Source organism: Rhinopithecus roxellana, chromosome 2 (assembly GCF_007565055.1).
Source record: "Rhinopithecus roxellana isolate Shanxi Qingling chromosome 2, ASM756505v1, whole genome shotgun sequence".
In the NCBI taxonomy this organism is placed as follows: domain Eukaryota; kingdom Metazoa; phylum Chordata; class Mammalia; order Primates; family Cercopithecidae; genus Rhinopithecus; species Rhinopithecus roxellana.
Genome location: NC_044550.1, coordinates 52,439,669 through 52,467,315, shown reverse-complemented (window position 1 = coordinate 52,467,315; position 27,647 = coordinate 52,439,669). Strand labels below are relative to the sequence as shown.

At 37.3% G+C, this 27,647-nt stretch overlaps 1 protein-coding gene and 1 long non-coding RNA gene across 5 annotated transcripts; one reads left to right on the top strand and one right to left on the bottom strand.

Moving 5' to 3' along the window:
* Positions 1 to 382: 382 nt before the first annotated feature.
* LOC104658827 lies at positions 383 to 8,171 on the bottom strand. Of its 3 annotated transcripts, XR_747497.2 has the most exons (5): positions 7,547 to 8,171; positions 7,292 to 7,436; positions 4,908 to 4,980; positions 2,632 to 2,714; positions 383 to 1,795 (listed from the first exon to the last, which is right to left on the bottom strand). It is a non-coding gene; the product is annotated as an uncharacterized LOC104658827 (long non-coding RNA). The 3 variants fall into 3 exon arrangements; XR_004053107.1 differs by having other exon boundaries at positions 477 to 2,714; positions 7,547 to 7,844; XR_004053108.1 differs by lacking the exon at positions 2,632 to 2,714 and having other exon boundaries at positions 1,748 to 1,795; positions 7,547 to 7,844.
* THAP9 (THAP domain containing 9) lies at positions 7,896 to 27,421 on the top strand. Of its 2 annotated transcripts, none has more exons than XM_010358944.2 (5): positions 7,896 to 8,092; positions 11,919 to 12,114; positions 13,516 to 13,819; positions 14,974 to 15,124; positions 24,115 to 27,421. In XM_010358944.2, the coding sequence occupies exons 1-5, from the start codon at positions 8,013 to 8,015 to the stop codon at positions 26,090 to 26,092; spliced, it is 2,709 nt and encodes a 902-aa protein (XP_010357246.1). In that variant the 5' UTR covers positions 7,896 to 8,012; the 3' UTR covers positions 26,093 to 27,421. The 2 variants fall into 2 exon arrangements, with proteins under 2 accessions (XP_010357246.1, XP_030771978.1); XM_030916118.1 differs by having other exon boundaries at positions 7,959 to 8,092; positions 11,919 to 12,124.
* The last annotated feature ends 226 nt before the right edge of the window (positions 27,422 to 27,647 follow it).

Sequence of the window (27,647 nt, the reverse complement as noted above, 5' to 3'; positions counted from 1 at the left end):
CAAAGATATTCTAATTGTTTTTAGAGACAGGTTTTTGCTCTGTCACCCAGGCTGGAGTGTGGTGGCAATGATCACAGCTCACCGCAGCTTCAACATCCAGGGTGCAAGTGATCCTCCCACCTCAGCCTCCCAAGTAGCTAGGACTATAGGCACATGGCCATGCTTAATTATTTTATTTTTTGAAGAGACAGGGACTCATTTTGTCACCCATACTGGTCTGGAACTCCTGGCCTCAAAGGATCTTGTGCTTTAGCCACCCAAAGTTCAAGGATTTTAGGCATAAGCCTCGATGCCCACTTGACATTCTTTCGGGAATTCAGATCCCTTCCCCTCATTTCAATAGTCTTGCCGTCTGCAAAGAGTGAAGTTGTAGACAAAACAATCATCACAAGGCACATGACTGTTTATGTAACTTTTTCCACAGCAGCCAGTACTATGTTTACACCTCAGTAAAACAGTAGCATCCATTTCATTAATGTTTCAGTTTGTTTCTGAATGCATTTATTTCACAAATTTGTTTGTTAGGGTTACGAACAAAATTTGTATCAACTTTTATGTTTGTATATATTTACAAAATAGAAAATTAAGTCAGCATTAAGTCAATATGAGTAGTCACAGAATTTTTCCCCTTTATAAAGGGTACATATTCAAGGAGACTTCAAAAAGTTTGTGGAAAAATGGAATTAAAAGATAAAAATATAAACGATATTTCTGAACATTAGCTCCATAGGGTTCAAGACACTTTTGTAAGTGATGATACCAGCTATAAAATTTAGTCCATCCCTAAAGAACTGAGAGCTCTGGGAATTTACCCACATCAATGCAGTTTTTTTACATTAACTTTAGAAAAATGTACTGTCCTTAAAAAATTTTTTAAGATTAGGAAACAAAAAGTCAGAAGGTGCCAAACCAGGACTGTAGGGTGGATGCCTAGTGATTTCCCATCAAAACTCTTGCAAAATTGCCCTTGTCTGATGAGAGGGATGAGTAGGAACATTGTTGTGGTGAAGAACTCTCTGATGTTTCTTGGGCATTTTTCTGCTAAAGCTTTGGCTAAGTTTCTCAAAATACTCCCATGATAAGCACGTTACCATTCTTTGGTCCTACAGAAAGTCAACAAGCAAAATGCCTTGAGCATTCAAAAGCTGTTGCCATGACCTTTGTTCTCAACCAGTCCATTTGTGCTTTGACTGAACTACTTCTTATCTTGGTAACGATTGCTTTGTGTTTTGTCTTCAGGATTGCGCTGGTAAAACCATGTTTCATCTCCTGTTACAATTTTTCAATGAAAGGCTTCAAGATCCTGATCCCACTTACTTAAAATTTCCATTGTAAGTTCTGTTCTTGTCTGTAGCTGATCTGGGTGCAATGGTTTTGGTACCTATCAGGTATAAAGTTTGCTGAACTTTTCCAGTCAAAATTGTGTAAGGTGAACCAACTGAGATGTCTATGGTGTTGGCTGTTGTTTCTGCTGTTAATTGTTGGTTTTCTTCAATTATGCCGTGAACTAATTTTTTTCTCACAAACTGATGTGGATGATCTGCCACTGTGGGCTTCTTCTTCAGCATTACCTTATCCCTTCTTAAAACAAGTTATCCATTTGTAAACTGATTTCTTTGGAGCATTGTCCCCATAAACTTTTCATAAAGCATCAATTAGCTCACCATTCTTCCACCCAAGTGTCAACATATATTTGATGTTTGTTCTTGCTTCAATTTTAGCAGAATTCATATTGCTCTGATAGAGCCTCTTTTCAAACTGATGTCTTATTCTTCTTAGTGCTTCAAACTAGATCCTGTTCAAAAATGTTATAACAAGTTAGTAGGAGTTTATTTTAGTCCAAAAATTTTGAAATCCATGCAGTTTTTTCATGATATGCATTTTCCATAAACTTTTTCAAGACCCCTCATATTTCTTAAATTTGAGAAACACCCACAATAACAAGCCTAATTAATGACAGAACTAGTTTTAAGATTCCCAGTTTCCTATCATCTTCTTTTCTACTGTTCCTGACTTAAGTTATAGGATAGTCATCCTTGGCATATCTAAGAGTCATTTGTAAACCCTGGATCTTTAAGAATTCAGGTGCTGAAAAGATTACATCATTATTTCTAAGAAAAGACAACCAACAGCCAGGTGCAGTGGCTCATGACTATAATCCCAGCACTCTGGGAGGCCGAGGTGGATCACTTGAGGCTGGAAGTTCGAGACCAGTCTGGCCAACATGGCAAAACCTGGTCTCTACTTAATAAAAAAAATTAGCTGGGCGTAGTGGCATGCGCCTCTAATCCCAGCCACTTGGGAAGCTGAGCCACAATAACTGTTTAAACCCAGGAGGCAGAGATTGCAGTGAGCAGAGATTGCGCCACTGCACTCCAGCCTGGGCAACAGAGTGAGACTGTCAAAGTTAAAAGCTCCACCCCCTCCAATGCCTTTCCTGAATTGAATCTATTAACTTAAAAAAACTATTTTGAAATAATACTTATTATCTTTAAAAGCTGGAAGAGTAACAAAAAGAAAATTTTAATTCAGAGTACAGTATCCACATTAGACTCAAATAAATGTCAATTTTCTACTCATACCCGACCTTTTTTGTGTTCTTTTATCAAAATAAATGTGTAAGTCTCATACCTTATTACATAAATCTTCAACTTCTTGATCAAATAAATATGACAAATGATTTTCTCTAAGAAAAACACCCTTCAATTTTATTCCTAAAACGAAAAACATTCAAAGGAACTCATTGTGCAGAAACACAATATATACAAGCCTCACCATTTTCTTTTTCTATTATGTCCTCATCCACGTACATTAATCACAACAAATCATGATGTGAACAGCAGTGGAAAAAGTTTAATCATTGGACATTTATTTCTTGAACTTCAGCTCTAGTCATAAGATTCTCATTGCTTAGCTCTTTAAAACAAATGCGTATATTTATCTAATGTAGAACAGTTAAGACCTCCAATTTTACTATAATTGGGAAAAAAAACTCAGAACAAAGATTATGTCAAGTATATCACTTTATCAACTTTGTTAACCTGCTATGCATCTGACAAAAGGGTAGGTGTTCAACAAGTGAGATACCAACCCTAAAAAGCAAGAAGTCTGTATCTACTTTCATAGGGTTATTAAGAGAAATAAATAGTGTTTAAGAAAACCAACTCTTTCTTTTTTGAGACGGAGTCTTGCTCTGTTACCCAGGCTGGAGTGCAGTGGCAAATCTTGGCCCACTGCAACTTCCACCTCCTGGGTTCAAGTGATTCTCCTGCCTTGGCCTCCCAAGTAGCTGGGGTTACAGGTGCATGCTACCACGCCTGGCTAATTTTTGTATTTTTAGTAGAGATGGTGTTTCACCATGTTGGCCAGGCTGGTCTTGAACTCCTGAGCTCAGGTGATCCACCTGCCTTAGCCTCCCAAAGTACTGGGATTACAGGTGTGAGCCACCATGCCTGGCCAAGAAAACCAACTCTTTATACTATATATAAAAATCTTACCAGCCTGGGCAACATGGCAAAACCCCTTCTCTACCAAAAATACAAAAAATTAGCCAGGTGTGGTGGCACACACCTGCAGTTCCAGCTACTTAGAGAAGCTGATTAGAACTAGAGTATGGCTAAAAATTAAGTATCCCTACTCATATAATTTTCCTTAGGGTGGCACTAACTTGGAAAGTTGAACTTTCTAAGAATATTTCAACAAACATTGTCCAATTTTTTCTGTGCAGTTATACAAATATTTGCCATAGGATGGAGTAAAGGTACAGATGTACAGCACTGTTGAAGGAGTTTGACCTTTTCCCCCAAAGCTTGATTTTTATCCACTATGATGAATATATTTTACTAACTACTTGCTTGTCTTTTCCTTTTGCTGCTTCCACCCCCACCTCCCACAGGCTTCTACTCCTCATCAGCAATAGACCTTGTCAGGCAATCACAATGTTTCTAATTGGCAGAATACTAATTCATGCCCGAGATTTATAATCTTTTGAGTCTTCTTGTTTTCCTTTCATCACTGCTCAAAAGTTCTGTTAGAAGAAAAAACACTCCCCCTTTTCCTTTAAGTCTTAGCACTGCTTCTAATAGTTGGAAACCACTTGTCTAATAATAGAAGTATTACGTATAAAACAAAGCATAACTAGTTTTGGAGTACATTAGGGTGTAGCTGCCCCTCTATATCAGGCTTGATGCTGAGAAGACACTTCCAAGTTAGCATGAGATTCTAGAAGTAGAAATAATTATGTAACAAATAATGATTTAACAATAATTTCAAAACTCCATGGCTTTCTGAAACAAAAGAACTCAAACAATGAAAAATTTGGCAAGACAAAAGGGGTAGGTGCTCAACAAGCAAGATACCAACCCTAGAAAGCAAGAAGTCTGTATCTGCTTTCATAGTTATTATGAGAAATAAACATTGTTTAAGAAAACCAACTCTTTCTATATACTGTATATAAAAAGCTTAGCAACATGGGCAACACGGCAAAACCCTGTCTCTACCAAAAATACAAAAAAAATTAGCCAGGTGTAGTGGTACATGCCTATGGTCCCAGCTACTTAGGAAGCTGAGGTGGGAAGATTGCTTGAGCCTGGAAGACAGAGGTTGCAGTGAGCTGAGATTGCGCCACTGCACTCTAGCCTGGGTGACAGAGTGAGACCCCATCTCAAAAAAATAAAATAAAATAATAAACAGCTCAGCATAATGTGTGGCCCACAGTAATGGGCCAATAAATAATTTGTTATTATTCTTTCTAAGTAGACAATTAATAAGATTCTATACCATAAAATAGGTAATTAGATTTCATCAAAGCCTTTATAAATGTTTTTTACTTGGACAATTCTCCATTTCCAACTCACTGCTATAGTTCCAGGAATACTTAACACATTCAAAATAGAAAAATATACTACCTTCCCCTGCATATTTTGAGTAATTATCTTCCAAGACCCATGTATCTTTTCTTGACATCTCTGAGCATGATTCCTGAAAAGAGATACTTTCTTTTAAAATTTTTTGTGCAATAGTCAATGCCTTTGCAAATAACACTACCTTTAATACAGCTTACATATCCTCATTTCAGTATTCAATAATCACAACAGTTCATTATGTGAACAGCAGTGAAAAGGTTTAATCACTGGATATGAAGTTACTAGAAGAAGCAACGATATAACCAAAGGATCAAATTGAGAACTTCAATGTCAACAATAAAATAAACAATCACAACAACAAAAAAAGCATAAATAAGTTATAAACAAATGTAAAGATAGGATTACTTATTTCCTATCCAGAAGTAAATATCTAGAGCAGTAACCCCTTGCGGCTATTGCCTTCATTTAAGTAAATCTGTTCTGATAAAAGCAGTTTTCAGAAACTGATTTGAAAATAATAATTAAAGGAATGTTGTCAGAATAATGTGGAAGCACACTGTTTCAACTTTAGGAAAGGCAAATAGCTGCAATCCAATTAAACAGGAAAGAAAACAGCCCTCATTTCAGATGATGAACTGGCAGCAGTACTTTCAACTCTACCTTAAGAAAATGGCAAGTGAAGGCCTGTATCTGCAAACTTTTGAGTCCTTAAGAAAAGGTAAACACTACGATGAGACAGTCGCTTCACACGCACAAAAATGTGGAGAAACTGACAGCCTCATCCACTGCTGGTGAGAATGTAAAATGGTGCAGCCACTAGGGAAAATAATCTGGCAGTTCCTCAAGAAGTTAATTAAACACAGTTACCTTATGACTCACCAGTTTCACTCTTAGGTGTGTAATCAGGAAAATGAAAACACTGTCCACACAAAAACTTGTACACAAATGTTCCTAACAGTAAAAAAAAAAAAAAAAAAAACGGAAAAACCCAAATGCCCTCCAACTGATGAACGGATAAACAAAATCTGCTACATCCATAAAATGAATACGATTCAGCAATAAAAAATAAAGTACTGATACGTGCTATAAGATGGATGAACTCTGAAAACATTCCAAGTGAAAGAAGTCAGTCACAAGGACCATATATTAGTTTATAATTCCATTTACATGAAGTGTACGGAGCAGGCATAGGCACACAGAAAGTAAATTAGTGGTTGCTGAAGCGGGGTGGGGGAATATTTGGAGGTACTGCTAATAAGAATGAGGTTTCGGACGGGCGCAGTGGCTCACGTCTGTAATCCCAGCACTTTGGGAGGCCGAGGCAGGTGGATCACGAGGTCAGGAGATCAAGACCATCCTGGCTAACACAGTGAAAACCTGTCTCTACTAAGAACACAAAAAATTAGCCGGGTGTGGTCGCGGGCGCCTGTCGTCCCAGCTACTTGGGAGGCTAAGGCAGGAGAATGGCGTGAACCTGGGAGGGGAACCTTGCAGTGAGCCAAGATCGCGCCACTGCACTCCAGCCTGGGCGACAGAGCGAAACTCCATCTCAAAAAAAAAAAAAAAAAAAAAAAAAAAAGAATGAGGTTTCTTTTTGGAGTGATGAAAATGTTCTAATATTGATTGTGTCTATTGCACAATTCTGTGCATATCCTAAAACCCACTGAATTGTACAGTTTAAACCAGTTAGTTGTATGGTATGAAAATTATATCTGAACAAAACTGTTACAAAAATACAAGGCAACTGATTTTTTCCTTAAAGACAGCTAAAAACAATGTATTTTTATTCAGCCTCATTCAGGTCTTAATTGGTTGAGTAGGAAAAGGCTTTAACAGCCCAACCAACTTACAGTATTTAAATCCAGTTCCTACTCTCTGCACACATCTTACAGCCAAAAAGTATTTTCCCTGCACATCCCCCAGGGACCAATTTTTCCAAAGTTCCTTGACTATCCTTAGACCATGTGACTTTTAAGGAACCATAACCAAAAGCTATTAATTCCATTCAAAGAAGATATAAACATATTTTAGTGGAAAACTGGTGTGAATAAATAATACCTTAATATGTGTCTTTTCGGCTGTAATTAGGACAAAGTAAACACAAAGGGGAAAAAGAAGCAATCTTGTTAGGCCTGGATATTTGGAATTATTTTTGTGTGCTATACAAAGAAACGGAAAAGTTGCAAACCCTTCTGTTTTCTGTATGCTAAGGATCTCCTCAGAGACAAAAACACACTGCCTGTTTCCTTCTAAGCAAATTGAAATCTCTTCCTCAAACATAAGGGCTTATAACTAAAACATTGTTCTAAGCTTTTTCTCCTGAAAGCTATCCATAACGCCTCACTGCCAACCAAAACCACTTAATTGCCCCTTGTCCCCTGCCCCTAATAGGGGCAGTGTGGTCTGACGAGCCCCAAGAACCTTACCTTATGTCCTTCATTGTGGCAGTGTTTCAGAAAAGGGTTCCTCGAATTAAAAGTCGGCGTATCCTATTTGACTACCGCTCCTCCCGTATCAGGTACCTACAGCCAACCATGCCAAGAGCTTCCGCATCATCTCCGCATCGGAAAGCTACAAGATAAAGCGCAAGAACACGACACGCATCTCAGTAAATCATGTAGTTTGGACCCGACTCTGTCTTCAACATACCTGGGGCACCGTGTTTTATCTCTTTTCCATACCCTTTCCTCCCGATATCCTCCAGTTTCAGAGAACGCATCCGGAGACCCATTGGCAGGTTCCTGGATTCGCCTCAATTTTGGTCCTGCCTCTCTGCTTCGCATTTTCAGACTCGGTCACACAAGAACGACGATGGCGCCGGATTGTGCCAGAATGGGTGAAATCAGAAGAAAAATGAACCGCTTGCAGCAAAACCCACTATTGGGCCTCCAACGCGGAAGAAGGAGCGGTCAAGTGCACGTCTTCAGGCTCAGGCCCTTCCGATTGGCTGCTGCGACATAACGTGGCCTGTGATTGGCTACGGCACCGGCGCAGGGCCTCGGAGAGGAAGTGTGGAAGTCCCGCGCCTCTAAAGCCCGCCTTTCCTGACAAATAAAGGTCGTAGCCGCAGTCAACGGGCGGAGCTAAAGTGGTCGTGATTCATGCTGTCGCGGGAACCCCGAAGGTGGGGCCCCACGTAACAAGAAGATGACCCGAAGTTGCTCCGCAGTGGGCTGCAGCACCCGTGACACCGTGCTCAGCCGGGAGCGCGGCCTCTCCTTCCACCAGTGCGTATGGGAGAAGCTTCGGAGCTTTCGAACTCCCTGCGGGGCCCGGTGGGCCGTAGCGCGGCGTGGGGCGGGGCCGGGCCGCACTGTGGGTCGCGCCGTGGATGTGACGCGACGTGACGTGCGCAGCGTCGGGGCGTGGGAGCGGAATTGGGGCACTGTGAGAATTGAGGTTCTCTCTCCTCGCTCGTGTTTACCTCTTTGTAGCCGGGTCTAGCACCGCCTACCGCTTTAGCGAGAGTTACGCGAAAGGAGTTCTCCATTAATTGGATGGTCTTATTATTTAAAGTGAGGAGGCCGGAAGGGAAGGCAGTTTGGGACAACGGTTGAAGTGTGTGGCGTGTTCCTGAGCACGAGTACAGATCAGTTTTCTCCTGTACTGGCAGACATTGCAAGTTCTTAAGTGCTATTAGCTGAGCTCTACAAGGCCGGTCCGATTCTGGTTGGATTTGTTTATGGCAGAGAAGTTTCATTTGGCTCGACAGTGGGGAAGAATTTCAGACCAGTCTTATCTGAACTCTTATCCATGGTTCAGACTGCTATAGGTCATTCAAATCGGTGTTCAGAGTGTACCGGCAAGTAGAAAAGTGGGTAAAATAGATCATCACAGACAAAAGGAACAGATTTATGGAACGATCAAAAAGAACTTTATGGTTGGAAAGTGGGGTTAGGAAGAGGGTAGTTAGGAATGGCATGGGAAAATGTAAAGGATAGAAAGTGCAAATATAGAGGAATGGGAAAATACCTGAGAGACAAATCATTTAAAAAATTTAAATGCCAGGTTGAGGAGTTTGGATTATGTATGGTAGGCTGTGTATCAAATTCATTTTTTTTCTTTTTATGTTTTAAATAAGGCTGATTCCTCCACCTAAATTGTTAACAGTGTGAACCAATTCATTCTGTATGTGAGACGATAGTTGATTTGGGATTTTTCTTGTGATAGAGGTAGCTTTAAACTAGGGAGACATGAATTCCAATTTTAATTGATTATTTACTGATCTCTGTACTTAGCTCTGGGTCTTGGTTACTTCTTCTGTAAGAGGAATAAAAACCTGCCTTGTAGAGTTTTGTAAAACCAAAACGTAAGACTTTATAGCATATGTAGACCACAAGGTAAATGCTTTAAAAATGGTATTATTACCAATTTAATTTTTTCCAGAACTCAAAACTCGTTATGTTAGTTAGACTACAATATTTCCCAGCCTTTTTCTTCTTTTTTTTTTTTTCTTTTTTTGGAGACAGGGTCTCACTGTTGCCCAGGCTGGAGAGCAGTGGCACTATCACAGCTCAGCGCAGCCTCTATCTCCCAGGCTCAAGTGATCCTCCCACCTCAGCCTCGTGAGACTACAGGCACAGGCCACCACCCCGGCTATTTTTTTTTTTTTTTTTTTGGTAGAGAAGGGGTCTCAGTGTGATGCCCAGGTTGGTCTCCAACTTCTGGGCTGGGATTACAGGCATGAGCCACCCTGCCCGGCCCCAGCCTTTTTCATAGCATTTTACTCATAGGAAATAATTGTTCAATACTTTGGGGGCAAACCTACAGCACTCTTTGGGGCTGCCTTGAAGTAACTACTCAGGTGTCCCAGGCCAATATCAACAGCTGTACTCGGCATACCAGTTGGGAAGCTTTGCATCAGAGGACCATGCTAGTAATAGAAGTTGTTGGACCAGCCACCTTTTGAGGGTTCCTTGCACATTTAGAGACTATACCAAATCTGTGGAAAAGCTCCCTTGCAAATATGTTCGATGAGTTAAAAAATAACTCAGTGAAAAAAGATAGATTTGCTCCAACCTTATTGGAAAAAGAATTCCCTGTTCATTTTCCCTTGAGCAAGTATCATCATCTTCCTGGAACAATAAAATTGTAATCCCAGAAATGGAATTAGTTGTTCGTAGGAAAGCGCAAACTTTGGATAGTACTTTACAGTTTACAAAGTGATTTTGAATACATTTGTAGCCTCATACACTCTTACTACAGCCCCGTGAGGAAGTTCTAAGATTGAGAGATGTGTCTAATACCATATAGCTGGTAAAAGGTCGGTGTTCTGACCTTTTAAAGCTATAAAGCTTAAAAACAGGTTTTCCAAGTCAGTGTTCTTTCTCAAGGTGATTGAGAGAGTATCTCAGAATTATGTTTTACCATACTGCTATATTTTTGTAGCAATTAACTGAGAAATAAAATTTATACCAATCTCAGTTCTGGTAACTATGTGCCTTAAAGTCTAAATTAAGATGCACAAAAAGCATAGTTACCTGTAAATCTGTCTCTAAAATAAGTCAAAGAAGACGGGGCAGAAAGAGTAGTTTTGTGGTTTTATTGTGTTAATTTCACAAGTTTCTTTTTTTTTTTTTTTTTTTTTTTTTGAGATGGAGTCTTGCTGTTGCCCAGGATGGAGTGTAGAGTGGCGCAATCTTGGCTCACCGCAACCTCTGCCTCCCAGATTCAAGTGATTCTCCTGCCTCAGCCTCCCTAGTAGCTGGGATTACAGGTGCGAGCCACCATGCCCAGCTAATTTTTGTGTTTTTATTAGAGACAGGGTTTCACCATGTTGGCCAGGCTGGTCTTGAACTCCTGACCTCAAGTGATCCGTCCGCCTCAGCCTTCCAAAGTGTTGGGATTACAGGCGTGAGCCACCACGCCTAGCCGACAAGTTTCTAAACATAATTTGGCTTGGATTGAAAAATAAATGCAAAGTAATTTTTATAATCAGGACTAGCAAAAAGTAGTGCCTTTAAACATGAAAAAGTTGAATATACTAAATATACTTGTCTTGTTTTCTACTGCTGCATAACAAGTTACCTCAAAATTCACTATAAACATTGTCTCACACATTTCTAAGGGTCAGGAATTCAGGAGTGTAGCTGGATGTTATGGTATCTCATAAGATTGCAGTCATCTGAAGGCTGAAGTCACCTGCTTTCAAAAAAACTAACTCAACATGGCCTTTGACTGGAGGCCTCAGTTGCTCACCAACTAGTTTTCTCCACAGGACTGCTTATAACATGCCAGATACCTTACTCCAGAGCAAACTATTCTCTACAGGGAGCAAGGAGGAAAACTTGTTCCTTTATGACAGTCTGTGGTCACTTACTGTCACATGTTCTTTTTCCATTCCTTAGCAAATCACTAACTCTAGCCCATACTCACTCACGGGGAGGGGAATTAGGCTCCACCTTTTTTTTGTGACAGAGTTTCACTCTTGTTGCCCAGACTGGAGTGCAATGGTGCGATCTCAGCTCACTGCAACCTCCACCTCTGGATTCAAGAGATTCTCCTGCCTCAGCCTCCCCAGTAGCTGGGATTACAGGCACCCGCCACCATGCCCGACTAATTTTTTGTATGTTTAGTAGAGACGGGGTTTCACCATGTTGTCCAGGCTGGTCTTGAACTCCTGACCTCTGATCCTTCCGCCTCAGCCTCCCAAAGTGCTGGGATTACAGGCATGAGCCACTGCGCCCGGCCAGGCTCCACTTCTTAAAAGGAGGAGTACCAAATAGTTCAAAATCACCACAGGAAAGGAAAAGAGTCATACATTCTTTAACCATTTAAATTTGAGCAGATTCTGTTAAGTGTAGGAAGTGAAGACAAAATACAGTAGGATTTTTAATATGAGAATTGCCCCTCTATGATTGACACAATCAGATATTGAACTTGTGGATTAAAAAAATCAAAGAACTTTGAAAAACGTACTAAGTAAACTTTTAATTCACTCGGCTTTATGTTTCTATAAAGCAGTAAAATAATAAATGGGTTTATATAATAAATACTACTGCAGTATTACTATAATGTTTTCATGTTAATGGAACTTTAATATGATTGCCATAGATTTCCAACTGATACCATACAGCGCTCAAAATGGATCAGGGCTGTTAATCGTGTGGACCCCAGAAGCAAAAAGATTTGGATTCCAGGACCAGGTGCTATACTGTGTTCCAAACATTTTCAAGAAAGTGACTTTGAGTCATATGGCATAAGAAGAAAGCTGAAAAAAGGAGCTGTGCCTTCTGTTTCTCTATACAAGGTACTTAAATGTAGGTGTAAGTCAACAAAATGAAAATTTACAGAGCCTTTAAAAATCAAGATAGCCCCCATTATAGCTAGAATTTGCAACCAGAAAAAAATCCCAAGTCTTAAATCCAGTAATAGATTTTAAATGCTTTGAAAATTAAAAAAAAAAAAAAGTCTATATATATTAGCATTTGTTCTGGAGCTTTTAAAAAACTATATAAATGCAAATCATTTGTCTAGATATATATAAAGGTTACTAACCAATTGCAAAAATCAACTGGTAGATATAAATAGCCTTAGAATACAGACTTTTTAAAATTATAAGACAGCTTTCAAAGTACTTTGAAAATACCTGTTTTTTCGTTCCTCCTAATCATGTTATTTATCTTGATCAAAAATATACGTAATTATTAACATTGATACAGGAAGTATATGGGAAATAATGAAACTTTCTATGAATGAGTCGCCAGTATTGGTATGATATTCTTCTGTTTCCTATGACTGTTTTTATTTTATCCTTTTACCCCTTAACCACAACTCTGACACATGGGCTTTCACTTTCTGCACAGTCTGTGATAGTCACCTAACTGTTCTATCCTGACACTTGCCTTACTTTCCTCTTAATCATCAGAGTCTCCTTCTTTCAGTATTGGTTTATCTCATTCCCCTATTCGGAAGTATTTAGTTGGTGTCAAATTCAAACTCACCAAGTTCCAAGAGCTTACTGTTAATTGATTTGTACATTTTTAACTGCCTTGAATTATCTTTTCAAACTGTTTATACTTACTATATATGTGATAAATTTGCCTGCTTTCATACTTTTGTGTAAACTCAATAATGGCTGCCATTATTGAGAGCGACAATGGTCCAGGCATTGTACTAGGAGATCTACATAAATTCTTATATTGTATCCTCAAAACAGCCTTGTATTATTATCCACATTTTACAGATGAGGACACAAGGGATTGTAGAGCTTATGTGACAGCTAATTGAGGGAGCTAAGATTCAAACCCAGGTCAGTCTTAATTCCAAAGCCATGCTCTGTCCACTATGCCTTCTTTTTTGCACAAATAACTTCTCTGTCACCTTCATTAACCATGTTATTGTACCTTCTAAGAACTGCTTAAAACTCACTTCCATGAAGCCGTCCCAGTTTACTACCACTTTTCTCTAGTTACTTTATTTCAGAAACTTTCAACCTCACATTAATATTTCTGTGTAGTGCAAAAAAAAAAAAAAACTGTTTATATTACCCTATAAACTATACATTAAAACATTCAGAGATTATGACCTTTTCTTTCCTAACTAACTCTCCACAGCAACCAGATTAGTGCTTTGTATCTAGGGTATTTTTACAGATACTCTTCGGTGTGATTATTTCTAAAATAACCTTAATTTTATATGTCTGTCATAGATTCCTCAAGGTGTACATCTTAAAGGTAAAGCAAGACAGAAAATCCTAAAACAACCTCTTCCAGATAATTCTCAAGAAGTTGCTACTGAGGACCATAACTATAGTTTAAAGACACCTTTGATGATAGGTGCAGAGAAACTGGCTGAGGTGCAACAAATGTTACAAGTGTCCAAAAAAAGACTTATCTCCGTAAAGAACTACAGGATGATCAAGAAGAGAAAAGGTTTACGATTAATTGATGCACTTGTAGAAGAGAAACTACTTTCTGAAGAAACTGAGTGTCTGCTACGAGCTCAGTTTTCAGGTATTTCCCCCTGGTAACCTGTAGTATTTACAAAAATAGCTGTTTTTCTGAAAGACCTTTAAATATTTATTTTGTTCTTGCCTATGAAAACATGCTTTTAGTTGGGAAGTGAAAGTCTCAGCTTAAGCAAGAAGAAAGAAAATCACCAAAATTCTTTTGTATCTTATGGTTTTCCAGTTATAAAAGTAACATTTATTATAGGAAAAGCAAAGAAATATTTAAGTAATTAAAATAATGTGTAATCCCACTACCCAGAGATGAGACCATATGGTTTATACCATTTTCTGTTCTGCACTTTTCACTTTTTATAGTAGCTCTTACCCATTTGCTACTGCAAATTCATTATAAACAGTTTTAACTGCTACATAATTTTACCAAAGTCTTTTTGCAGTGGAGTTGTACTAGTTTACAGAATTTCTTTGAGCTTGGAAATTGTGTATCTCCACATTTTTTTCTAAAATATTCTGTAGAGTAGACCTGTAAACCCACGGAAAGGCTACCTAGTCCTCTTTGTGAACTAAGATATTTGAAAAAGGGCAAAATAAAAATTGCCAACTTATTCTTTGATGAAAGCAGCAGAGATTTGGATTACATTCTAGGAAAAGAGAAACGTGTCCTGTTTTTAGAAAAGAGTAGGTATCTCCAAAGGAGGAGAATATTTTATGTTTTTCCAAGAGGGGACTAGAAGTCATAAATAGGAATCCCCACCAGGAAAAGAATTTTTTTTTCTTTCTCGATATTAGGCAAGATGGTCTGTTCAGTCTGAAGAGTACCCTATCCCCAGAAATGTTTTTCATATCTAATTTTCACCCTCAGATAAATACTAATCAGGGAACAAAATTAAATAAATAAGTGTCCTCATTTTATTTTCTTTCCTGTTCCTCTAAAAATCTCTCCACTCAGGCTGCCACTGAATAGTAAAACATAATGCAAGTTGAAAAATTTTTTTTCGCTCTAGTGAAATGATTCCAGATGAACTGAATAAATTGGTCAAGGGGCCTACGTGAATATTAACCTCTGAATAGACTTAATTAAAATGCATCTATATTTGTATTTGAATTTTGATGCCCAGTGCATTTTACATCCAAATGCTGTAATCTGTACCTGAAAATTTTACTATTCGTCACAAAGAATAAAAAAATTTATTTTAACAGATTTTAAGTGGGAGTTATATAATTGGAGAGAAACAGATGAGTACACCACAGAAATGAAACAATTTGCATGTACACTCTACTTGTGCAGTAGCAAAGTCTATGATTATGTAAGAAAGATTCTTAAGCTGCCTCATTCTTCCATCCTCAGAACGTAAGTGAATTACTTTATTTTTTAAAAGTGTCTTTCTTGTCACCACATCTTGTTGATTACATGTGAATTACTCTTTAGATGTTAAACCATATTATTCTTTTATCACATTTTACTTATTAAGGCTATTAGTACTCATACTCCCATAAAAAAAGAAAACATGGACTAATGAAAAAATGGACTCCCATTTTCTGTTTTTTAAAAACTTCTAGGTGGTATTTGCCTGTTATCACAAAAGCAATATTTTCACTAACAAAATGAAGATACACAGTGTGACAAGCTTTTTGCATCTCCCAGACACTCTTTGTGGATAAAATTTGAATCCTGAAATACTGGAATTTCCAGTATACTTCAGTAGTTTAATATCTGACTATCCTGGAAAATCTAGAACAGTTCTGGATCGATCGCCATTGGTCTTAGGCAAAGCACAAAAAAAAATCTGCATTTTTCATAAGCACTGCAGTTGATGCCAATGTAGGTTGTCCAGGGAACAGATTTTGATAAATAATTTTTTAGGATTTGTGATCAAAGTGGATAGATATAATTCTCTTCGTGTGGAGTAGTTAACAATGATTTTTTAGTAATGTCTTATAAATTTAATACTGAATTCTTAATTTTTACTGTTTTTACCACTAGTTTTACAGATTCCTTTTTTTATTTTTGAGACTGAGTCTTGCTGTGTCACCCAGGTTGCATGCAGCACAGTGGCACAATCTCAGTTCACTGCAACCTTGCTTCCCAGGTTCAAGCAATTCTTATGCCTCAGCCTCCTACTGAGTAGTTGGGATTGCAGGCATGTGCCACCACACCCAGCTACTATTTTATATTTTTACTAGAGATGGGGTTTCGCTTTGTTGGCCAGGCTGATCTCAAATCCCTGGTCTCAAGTGATCTACCTGCCTTGGCCTCCCAAAGTGCTGGGATTACAGGCATGAGTCACTATGCCCAGCCTAGTTTTACAGATTCCTTTTTTTTTTTCTGAGATGGAGTCTTGCTCTGTTGCTCAGGCTAGAGTGCACTGGTGCAAGATCTTGGCTCACTGCAGTCTCAGCCTCCCAGGTTCAACCCATTCTTCTGCCTCAGCCTCCCGAGTAGCTGGGATTGCAGGCGTCCACCACCACGCCCAGCTAATTTTTATATTTTTAGTAGAGGTGGGGTTTCATCATGTTGGCCAGGCTGATCTTGAACTCCTGATCTCATGATCCACCCACCTCAGCCTCCCAAAGTGCTGGGATTACAGACATGAGCCACCGTGCCCAGCCCAGATTCCTTTTTTAAAAATTGTAGATTTTCCTCTATACACACTATTACAATAATACTACTAATAAAATATTTAAAAATAATTGACCTTCAGAGTGGGCTGCTCTTCCAAAAAAATTTAGAAGAGGAAAAATTTATTGTTCCCATACATTATATATAAACAATTACCGTTAACACTTAGAGTATTTCCTTCCTGTCTGTGTGTGTGTGTGCACTTAGATTTACTAGTGTTTACATAGTTATGATCTTTTGTAAATAAATTTCCAACCAGCCTTTTATCACTTTATTATGTATGCCTTTTATCTATAACGTTATTTTGAACTCTTTATAGACAAGTTTTAATAGCTGCATGATACATGGTAGTCCTACCCTACCTAACTCTGGCGTTCTCCAGCTATTGGACATTTCTGTTGTTTCCATTTTGGGGTTATAATTGTTTTTTCATATATTTAGATGAACATTTGTGTATAAGGCTTTACTCTTTTATAATATGGTTTTACCATTCAGGCTAGATATTATTTATAAATATTCACTTTTTGCTAAGCAAGAGAGTTTTATAGGTGCTATGTTAATTTCTCCTCCTATACCTTTCTGGTTTTTTTGTTTTCTGATAGCTGTACATATTCTGGGGGTACATGTGATATTTTGATACATTTATATAATTTGTAATGATCAAATCAGGGTAATTAAAATATCCATCATTTATAAATCCAAACATCTATCTTTTCTTTGTGTTGAGAAGCATATGCCTTTTTAATCTCTTCTACACTGGTTTTAAAGTGTTACTTAATGATATTTCACTATGGTTTATATAAGATATTTCATGTAACTTCTCATCTTTTCTTTTTCATGGTTTTCTTCATTTCCCATAGTTCTACATCAACTCCTAGATTAAATCTTCCTGGTAATTCCAGCTCACATTTATCTTTTCTCTCTTCATGTCATTTTGCATTTTGTGACCTTTGCTGTAACATTATATATATATTTAGATTTATAATTCCAGTACTCAAACAGTTGCTCATTTCTTTAGGTACTTTGCGTATGAGTAAGGTATATTGTTTAGTATGATGGTAATACATGTTTCTTATAAAACATTCAAACCATATGTAAGTACATAAATACCAGAAAGTGAGAAACACAGTACTTCCTTTCCCCTAATCCCACAAAATAACTACAATTAGCAGTTTTGTGTGTATCCTCCGAGTTAAAAAAAACAAAAAACTATTTACCTACCAATAAAATTTTGTTTTAGTGGCCATATAGTGTTCTGTTATATTAATGGTATATAGAGCTTCCGTTTATTTTCTTGTATTAATATAAGATTATATTACATTAATATAAGATTCTAATATTAATGGTATATACATTTCCATTTATTTTCCCATATAAAAAGTGATCTGTTTTTAACACAGTTATCTTAAGTATTAGATTTTTATAATCATTATATTTAATATTCATTTATTCAATAAATATTTATTGATCAGGAGCGGCCAGTGAGGCAGGAGGAAAACCAGGAGATTGTGATGGCCTGGAAGCCAAGTGTAGAAAGTATTTCAAGGAGGGAGTAGTCCACTATGTCAAATGCTGCTGGGAGATCAGGTAAGATGAGGACAGAGAATTGACCATTGGATTTTGCAAGATGAAGGTCATTGGTGACCATGACAAAAGCAGTTACAGTAGATTGGTGGAGAGGTAAACCTGGCTGGAGTGGGATTAAGAGAGACTAAAAGTGAAGAAGCAGAGAAAATGGTGGACTCTTCCATGGAGTTTTGCTATGAAGGAGAGCAAAGAAATGGGTCTGTGGGTAGAAAGGAACATGCATTGAGGGGAGGGTGTTTGTTGAGATGGCAGATGTTCCAGCGTGTTTGCATGTTTATGGGAATGATCCAAGAGAGAAAAGAAAATTCGTGACATATAAGATAAATGATAATTGCAGGAGGATGACATCCAACACCACTGTGGAAGGAAATGTGACCTTAAGGTTTTGGGACAGTTCATCCACTGAAACAGGAAGAAAACCAGAAGTACAGATACAATAGGTTAACAGATTTGGTAGTAGGAAAATGAGTTTTGTCTTTTAAAAAGATGGGTTCTTGGCCGGGCGCGGTGGCTCACACCTGTAATTCCAGCACTTTGGGAGGCTGAGGCGGGCGGATGACGAGGTCAGGAGATCAAGACCATCCTGGCTAACACGGTGAAACCCCGTCTCTACTAAAAAAATACAAAAAAATTAGCCGGGCATGGTGGCGGACGCCTGTAGTCCCAGATACTCGGGATTGTGAGGCAGGAGAATGACATGAACCCAGGAGGCGAAGCTTGCAGTGAGCTGAGATCGCACCACTGCACTCCAGCCTGGGTGACAGAGTGAGATTCCATCTCAAAAAGAAAAAGATGGGGTCTCACTGTGTTGCCCAGATTGGCCTTGAACTTCTGGGCTTAAGCAATCCCGGAGTAGCTAGAACTATAGACATGCAACACCACACTCAGCAGGAAAATGAGTTTTTATTGCATTGCTTCTGTTTTCTCAATGAAATAAAGTTATTAACTGAGAGTTGAGGAGGAAGGCATTAGATTTGGAAAGAAAGGAGAATATGTGACCAGTCACCGACAGGAAAAGTAAGTAACTAGAAAATTGCAGTACCAGGTTTGTGGTCAAAACTGTTGTCTTTCCCTCCATAATGATGGAGAAACAATTAGATGGTTAAGAATTGGACGATGACAGACCAAACTAGACTTAAATTTTTTTAAAACCCTTGGTTTGGTTAGATAGGGTGCCCCATGAATTTCTAATTGTCATATATCTTTCTCTAGTCTTAGCTACATCAGATACTTCTCTAATTTTCTGTTCACTGATGTTGGATTCTTTTTCAGTTCTCCCTGGATTCTTTATGTCCAAAACTTTCCCAAAGCTGTGTTTTTTTTATAATTTTCAGTGTTTGCGGTCTTTTAAGGTAATTTATTTTCACAAATCCTTTGAAACTAAGTCTTAATATCCTCAACTTTCCTTGTTATAATAGTGATATGTTTAGTGTGATCTTGGTCATAGATAGAAAATGCTGGCACATTTGCTCCTTATTTATATTTCCTCTGTTTCTAATTTTTGGTTTATATTCACTGCAATTTAGTAAACCAACTCCCTCTATAGATTATCTGCTGTGAGAGAATCAAAAGTAACAACAGTGGGAGTAGCTAAAAGTCTTAACAGAAAAACACTTAGCACTGTAGATCTCTAGGACTATATTTTTCCCAGGCAGAATTTTAGGCGGCACAAGTGACTCCCTATAATCATTCCATAACTAAGTTATTAGATATTGGTTTGTTAATTTAAAATATCATGTTGATGAGCGTATAAATGAAAATTGGTTTGAACTTTTGCAAGGACAATTTGGGAATATGAATTTTAAACTGACCCACCAACTTACGTGCAGCTGAAATCCAAACTTTGTCTTTAATTTCTTATTAAAATATAAGTAAGTTTACCTCGGAATGTTATTCCTAGGAATTAGACAAATGACATAAATATGTATATGTGTATGGGTGCACATGCATACATATACACATTGTGGTACCATTATCTAAAAATTTGAAATTATCAAGATGTCCTTCGATTAGAGTTGGTTAAATTATTTTTCATTTAACTATACTGTGGTATATACTGTGTACACATTTAAAATGTTGCTGTAGGTTGATGTTTAAGGGCGCATAAAAATATGTGAAACATTACTTACCATTAAGTGAAAAATAGTTTCAGTATACAGTTTTGAAAATTATATCTAGGTATGTATACACAAAGATATTAACAGTAACTTTTAGTTTCTTCTTTATACTTTTTGTGTTTAGTTTTTTTAAAAAGAAGAATGTGTCTTTTTTTATGATCAGAAGAAAATTTTTTTATTTTCAGAGAAGAAAAGAGATTTAAAGGAGAAATTGTTTCCTTCCTTACCGTTCTAACTCATGAACTTGGTTTGGGTATGCCTACTCTTTCTTGTAAAAACTTTAAAAAATAAGTCAACAAATCCACATACCATTCTGCTTCATGTTCATGACGTTGTTTTAGTAGCTGTAGATTTTCAGATACCATTGAGATTTCCATTTAAAAATCAAACTCAGCAGAACATAAGTTGGTTATTTTTTTAACACCCATTTAAAATAAAATTACATAGGGACATTAAGTGCTTTGTTATATATGTACCACATATGCAACACAGTTAGCATCTTTTGTGCTCATTTGAGAATCCTAATGTAAAACAAATAAACTAAACAATTAAAATTCGGTGACACACTTGCAAAGAGTTTTCAACATTCTAGTGTGCTGTAGCACTGCTATATTGCTTAGTCATTGTCTTACTATTTTTTCCTTTTTTATCTTTTTAGGTTCAGGGGTACATGTGAAGCTTTGTTACATAGGTTAACTCATGCCACAGGGTTGTTGTACAGATTATTTCATCCCAACCTCCACCCTTGAGTAGACCCCAGTGTCTGTTGTTTTCTTCCTTGAGTATAAGTTCTTATCTTTTTTTTTTTTTTTTTTTTTTGAGACAGAGTTTCACTCTGTTGCCCAGACTGGAGTGTAGTGGTATGATCTTCGCTCACTGCAACCTCCACCTCCCGGGTTCAAGTGATTTTCCTGCCTCAGCCTACCAAGTACCTGGGATTATAGGCACACACCACTGAACCTGGCTAATTTGTGTATTTTTAGTAGAGATGGGGTTTCACCATATTGGCCAGGCTGGCCTCAAACTCCTGACATCAGGTCATCTGCCTCCCTTGGCCTCCCAAAGTGCTGGGATTACAGGCGTGAGCCACTGTGCCCAGCCAAGTTTTCATCATTTAGCTCCCACTTATAAGTGAGAACATGCAGTATTTGGTTTTCTGTTCCTGTGTTAGTTTGCTGAGGATAATAGCCTTTAGCTCCATCCATGTTGGTGCAAAAGACATGATCTCATTCTTTTTTATGGCTACATAGTATTCCATAGTGTGTATGTACTACTTTTCCTTTATTCAATGTGTCATTGATGGAGATTCAGGTTGATTCCATGTCTTTGCTATTGTGAATAGTGCTGCAATGAAAATTTGCATGTGTGTGTCTTTATGGTAGAATAATTTATATTCCTCTGGGTATATAACCAGTAATGGGATTGCTGGATCAAATCGTAGTTCTGCTTTTAACCCTTTGAGGATTCACTTTCCACAATAATTGAATTAATTTACACTCCCAACAACAGTGTATAAGTAAGTTTTCCCATTTCTCTGCAATCTTGCCAGCATCTGTTATTTGTTGACTTTTTAATAATAGCCATTCTGACTGGTGTGGGATAGTGTCTCATTGTGGTTTTGATTTGCATTTCTCTAATGATCAGTGATGTTGAGCTTTTTTTCATATGCTTGTTGGTGGCATGTATGTCTTGAAAAATGTCTGTTCATATCCTTTGCCCACTTTTTAATGGGCTTGTTTTTCTCTTGTAAATTTGTTTAAGTTCCTTATAGATGCTGGATATTAGACTTTTGTCAGATGCACAGTTTGCAAATATTTTCTCCCATTTTGTAGGATGTTTACTGTTGACATTTTCTTTTGCTGTGCAGAAGCTCTTTAGCTTAATTAGATCCCACCTGTCAATTTTTGCTTTTGTTATGATTGCTTTGGTGTCTTTGTCATGAAATCTTTTACTGTTCCTATATCCAGGATGATATTGCCTCAGTTGCCTTCCAGGGTTTTTATGGTTTTGAGTTTTACATGTAAGTCTTTAATCCATCATGAGTTAATTTTTGTATGTGGCTTGTAAGGGTCTAGCTTCAGTCTGATGCGTATGGCTGGCCAGTTACCCCAGCACCATTTATTGAATAGGGAGTCTTTTCCCTTTTGCTTGTTTTTGTCAGCTTTGTAGAAGATCAGATTGTCATAAGTGTGTGGCCTTATTTCTGGTTTGCCTATTTTAATATACGAACAACAGATACTTTTGTCTTCTGAATAGATTATAACCTACTTATAGTCAAGGTATGTCTTTTGCCATCCTGTAAGTATGTTGTTTTGTTTTGTTTTGAGACAGTTTTGCTCTGTCACCTAGGCTGGAGTGCAGTGGCGCAATCTCGGCTTACTGCAACCTCTACCTCCCAGGTTCAAGCACTTCTCCTGCCTCAGCCTCCTGAGTAGCTGGGATTACAGGTGCGCACCACCATGCCCAGCTAATTTTTGTATTTTTAGTAGAGATGAAGTTTAAGCATGTTGGCCAGGTTGGTCTCAAACTCCTGACCTCAGGTGATCTGCCTGCCTCAGCCTCCCAAAGTGCTGAGGTTGTAGGCATGAGCCACCATGCCTGGCCTATAAGTGTGTTTTTTAAACCTATTAATGCGTCATGAAATTAGTGGGTCATAATTGCCATTTAAGTATATATAAACACACATATATATATTTATTTAAACTATTACAGTCATCCCTTGGTATATGTGGGGGATTGGTTCTAGGACACCCCCCACTTGTGCCAGTATACCAAAATCCATGCATACAAAAGTCCTGTAGACAGTCCTGCAGTATTTATGTATATGAAAAGTTGGCTGGCTGTATATGCAAGTTTTGCGTCCTGTTAATACTGTATTTTCTCTCCATGCATTTGGTTGGAAAAAAAAATTCAGGTATAAGTGTACCCATGCCATTTAGTTCAAAAGTCAATTCTGTGTGTGTGTGTGTGTTTGTGTATGTGTGTAGTATATATATTTCATATATGTGAAAGTTCATAGTATGTACTAAAGGTGAATTTTGTTTATGAAACTCCTAGGTGACACTTAAAATATTTGGAAAGCCCTATCCCAAAATACTTAGAGAAGAACATTAAACTCACAATTAAGTAGAGGTCAGCTGTCCAGGAAGAAGCCTTGGTTGCCTTAGAATATAGCCAGAAAATCAGAAATTTAACTTAACAGACATTTGAGTTACAAAAGTATATGTTAGTTACAGGTGAACATCCTAGTCTCTGCCTCAGAATCCCTTTAGTTTTAGACAATGATTAAATGTGGCTGTTTTCTTTCCTGGTCTGTAACAAGTTAGAGTAAACTAGAAGTAAGAATTCCAAAGATAGACACCGTAATAGGAAGAAAATATTTAGCAGTCTGAGAAGAGCAGGGATACTATGAAAGAACAGTAGCGCAGGTAGGTTGTATAGGGGTGCAGATGCACACTTGTTATATGCCTTTAAGGGTGTAATTTTGAGGCTGTAAAGAGTGAGAAACACTAAACCCCTGGGCATCAGGAAAGCCAGGTTTCACATTCGTTCATAACTAACAGTACATTATGGGCCAAGTCGCTTAACCTCTCCCTCTGTCCCAGTTTCCTAATCTGTAAAATGAGGTAGATTTACTAGATGTTCTCAAAGGTTCCTTTACATTCAGCAATTTTCTCATTTCATTGAATTTACAGGTAAGACTTGTTTATGATTTACAATATAAAAAGATCAGAACAAACTGGTTAGTTGTTTACTTTTTAAAGAATAAATGAGGAATTAAAAATATGTTGTATATTTGCATCTTAAAATACTACTTTGTGTTTCTAAGTTTCTCTTATCTTACTATTTTATTGTAACGAATTTACCATTGAAAATGTCTATAGAATTTGGCTGCTTATATACTTGGCTTTATTTCTACAGGGATAGGAGACTACTTTAGTACTGCTTAAGGCATTTTCCCATTTATCGTTTTATTTCTCTTTAAGTTTTCTGTTTTTCACTTTTTATATATTCTAGGTGGTTATCCAAATGCCAACCCAGTCCAGGTTTCAACAGCAACATTTTTTCTTTTCTTCAACGAAGAGTAGAGAATGGAGATCAGCTCTATCAGTACTGTTCATTGTTAATAAAAAGTATACCTCTCAAGCAACAGCTTCACTGGGATCCTAGCAGTCACAGTTTGCAGGGGTTTATGGACTTTGGTCTTGGAAAACTTGATGCTGATGAAACGCCACTTGCTTCAGAAACTGTTTTGTTAATGGCAGTGGGTATTTTTGGCCATTGGAGAACACCTCTTGGTTATTTTTTTGTAAACAGAGCATCTGGATATTTGCAAGCTCAGCTGCTTCGTCTGACTATTGGTAAACTGAGTGACATAGGAATCACAGTTCTGGCTGTTACATCTGATGCCACAGCACATAGTGTTCAGATGGCAAAAGCATTGGGGATACATATTGATGGAGACGACATGAAATGTACATTTCAGCATCCTTCATCTTCTAGTCAACAGATTGCATACTTCTTTGACTCTTGCCACTTGCTAAGACTAATAAGAAATGCATTTCAGAATTTTCAAAGCATTCAGTTTATTAATGGCATAGCACATTGGCAGCACCTTGTGGAGTTAGTGGCACTGGAGGAACAGGAATTATCAAATATGGAAAGAATACCAAGTACACTTGCAAATTTGAAAAATCATGTACTGAAAGTGAATTGTGCTGCCCAACTCTTTAGTGAGAGTGTAGCCAGTGCATTAGAATATTTGCTATCCTTAGACCTGCCACCTTTTCAAAACTGTATTGGTACCATCCATTTTTTACGTTTAATTAACAATCTGTTTGACATCTTTAACAGTAGGAACTGTTATGGAAAGGGACTTAAAGGGCCTCTGTTGCCTGAAACTTACAGTAAAATAAACCACGTGTTAATTGAAGCCAAGACTATTTTTGTTACATTATCTGACACTAGCAATAATCAAATAATTAAAGGTAAGCAAAAACTAGGATTCCTGGGATTTTTGCTCAATGCTGAGAGCTTAAAATGGCTCTACCAAAATTATGTTTTCCCAAAGGTCATGCCTTTTCCTTATCTTCTGACTTACAAATTCAGTCACGATCATCTGGAATTATTTCTAAATATGCTTAGGCAGGTATTAGTAACAAGTTGTAGCCCTACCTGCATGGCATTCCAGAAAGCTTACCATAATTTGGAGACCAGATACAAATTTCAAGATGAAGTTTTTCTAAGCAAAGTAAGCATCTTTGACATTTCAATTGCTCGAAGGAAAGACTTGGCACTTTGGACAGTTCAACGTCAGTATGGTGTCAGCGTTACAAAGACTCTCTTTCACGAAGAGGGTATTTGTCAAGACTGGTCTAATTGTTCACTAAGTGAGGCATTATTAGACCTGTCAGATCATAGGCGAAACCTCATCTGTTACGCTGGTTATGTTGCAAACAAGTTATCAGCTCTTTTAACTTGTGAGGACTGCATCACAGCACTGTATGCATCGGATCTCAAAGCCTCTAAAATTGGGTCACTATTATTTGTTAAAAAGAAGAATAGTTTGCATTTTCCTTCAGAAGGTCTGTGTCGGGTCATAAATATTTGTGAGCGAGTTGTAAGAACCCATTCAAGAATGGCAATTTTTGAACTAGTTCCTAAACAAAGGGAATTGTATCTTCAACAGAAAATATTATGTGAGCTTTCTGGGCATATTTATCTTTTTGTAGATTTGAATAAGCATCTCTTTGATGGAGAAGTGTGTGCCATCAATCACTTTGTCAAGTTGCTAAAGGATATAATAATCTGTTTCTTAAATATCAGAGCTAAAAATGTTGCACAGAACCCTTTAAAACAGTCAGAGAGAACTGATATGAAAACTTTATCAAGGAAACACTGGTCATCTCTACAGGATTATAAATGTTCAAGTTTTGCTAATACCAGTAGTAAATTCAGGCATTTGCTGAGTAACGATGGATATCCATTCAAATGAGAGACCTAAAATATATTAACATTTTAATTAAGAACACTTGGTCAACATTTTTAAAAGTTCAATTTACCATATTTTATAAATTGACCATTCTGCACAGTGGACAAGTTTGCAATTCTGACTTATTAAAATTTCAAATTCTGCATATCACAAAATCTGCTTATACTTTTGGTATGGCTTGTAGCATTTAAGAGTTTTCCAAAATGTAGAAAGCAGTAAGTCAGTAGGAGCAGACTGGCCAATAGGTACTGTCTTTGAATTTACTACTGTAAGACTAAGCAGTGTTACTGGACACCGTTTTAACTTGTTCCATCTGCTTCAAAAACAAGAAAAACAACAACTCTGAGTTATCAAAACATTGACTCCTTTTATGACTACACTACATTTCTAAAAGATTTTTGGATTGCAGTTCTTAAAAATATTAACAATACCTATAAAACCTTGAAGATAACTTTTACTTAAATATGAAAATTAAATTGTAGTTTGAAAATTAGGCTCAAGCAAATATCAAATACTGCAAAAATCCCCTTGTCCCAGGATACCTAAAATAGAAATGCTTAAACTTCATCAGGCAGAAGGTAAAGAACATGAGCCATGAGATTCTTCCTTGTGCTACAGCCACGCTGGGGAGTGCAGTCTGGAAATAATATACCTAATGTGTTTTTCACTATCCATTATCTCTGAACTTTGAAATATTACTTTTGAATAAAAGGCTGGACACTTATTAGTTTGACTTGAAAAAGCTCAGTGCTCATCAGAAAACAGGGGGAACCTAATTTGAAGATGGAAGCATACTAAGGACAATTTTCTCCACTCACATCCACATTCGAAAAGAGAAACAGAAAAACATAGGTAACTCTGCTTTCACAAATGAGAATAGTTTAATGGATAGAAGAAACAAGCAAATTATTCACCTGTGTTATAAAAACATCTTTTTTGTCACTGAGTGTTTGCAAAGTACAGTTAATCCTAATATGAAAACTTAGAATTGTAAAAGATTAATGATAACAAAATTATATTAAAATTCCCCTTACAAAGTATATTTTGATATGTTTGTTTATTCTACCTCAAACAAAGGCTTAAGTTTTGAAGTGTAACCAATTTATACTTCATTTTATACAGAACCTATTGCTGAGAAGTCTGAATATTGTGCTTTTTGTTGTTTGTAAATAGAATTGAATACACCAGGATAAATCTTATTTAAAGGAAGCCTGTTTGTAAATCACCAACTTTAACTTATTGCTTATATAAATCCAAGCTCTGTACCTGATCTTTATGTAAAGCAAGATTTATATGTGTAGTATCTAATGCCCTTTGGTGTTACATTTGACTGATGTGCAGATGTCTGTATTTTAGTGTTTTGCATTACTTTAAGTGCTAGATAAATTGGAAAGAGATGGTCGATAGAGACAATGAATATTGAAAAATCTGAAGGTCACAGATTTCTCTTAGATAAGAAGATAAGAATAGTCTCATCACTACTTTTAGCCCAGTTAATTGCTCCTGCACTTGTGAAGGGGCTTGGAGTCTTATACCAGATTTACTTGATATGATACAC

What these genes read in the sequence shown, in the direction of transcription:
- THAP9 (XM_010358944.2), top strand. Translation starts at nt 8,013, where the DNA reads ATGACCCGAAGTTGCTCCGCAGTGGGCTGCAGCACCCGTGACACCGTG. An exon ending in CGCGGCCTCTCCTTCCACCA is followed by an intron (nt 8,093 to 11,918) that starts GTGCGTATGGGA and finishes TGATTGCCATAG; the next exon opens with ATTTCCAACTGATACCATAC. An exon ending in CATTCTTCCATCCTCAGAAC is followed by an intron (nt 15,125 to 24,114) that starts GTAAGTGAATTA and finishes TATATATTCTAG; the next exon opens with GTGGTTATCCAAATGCCAAC.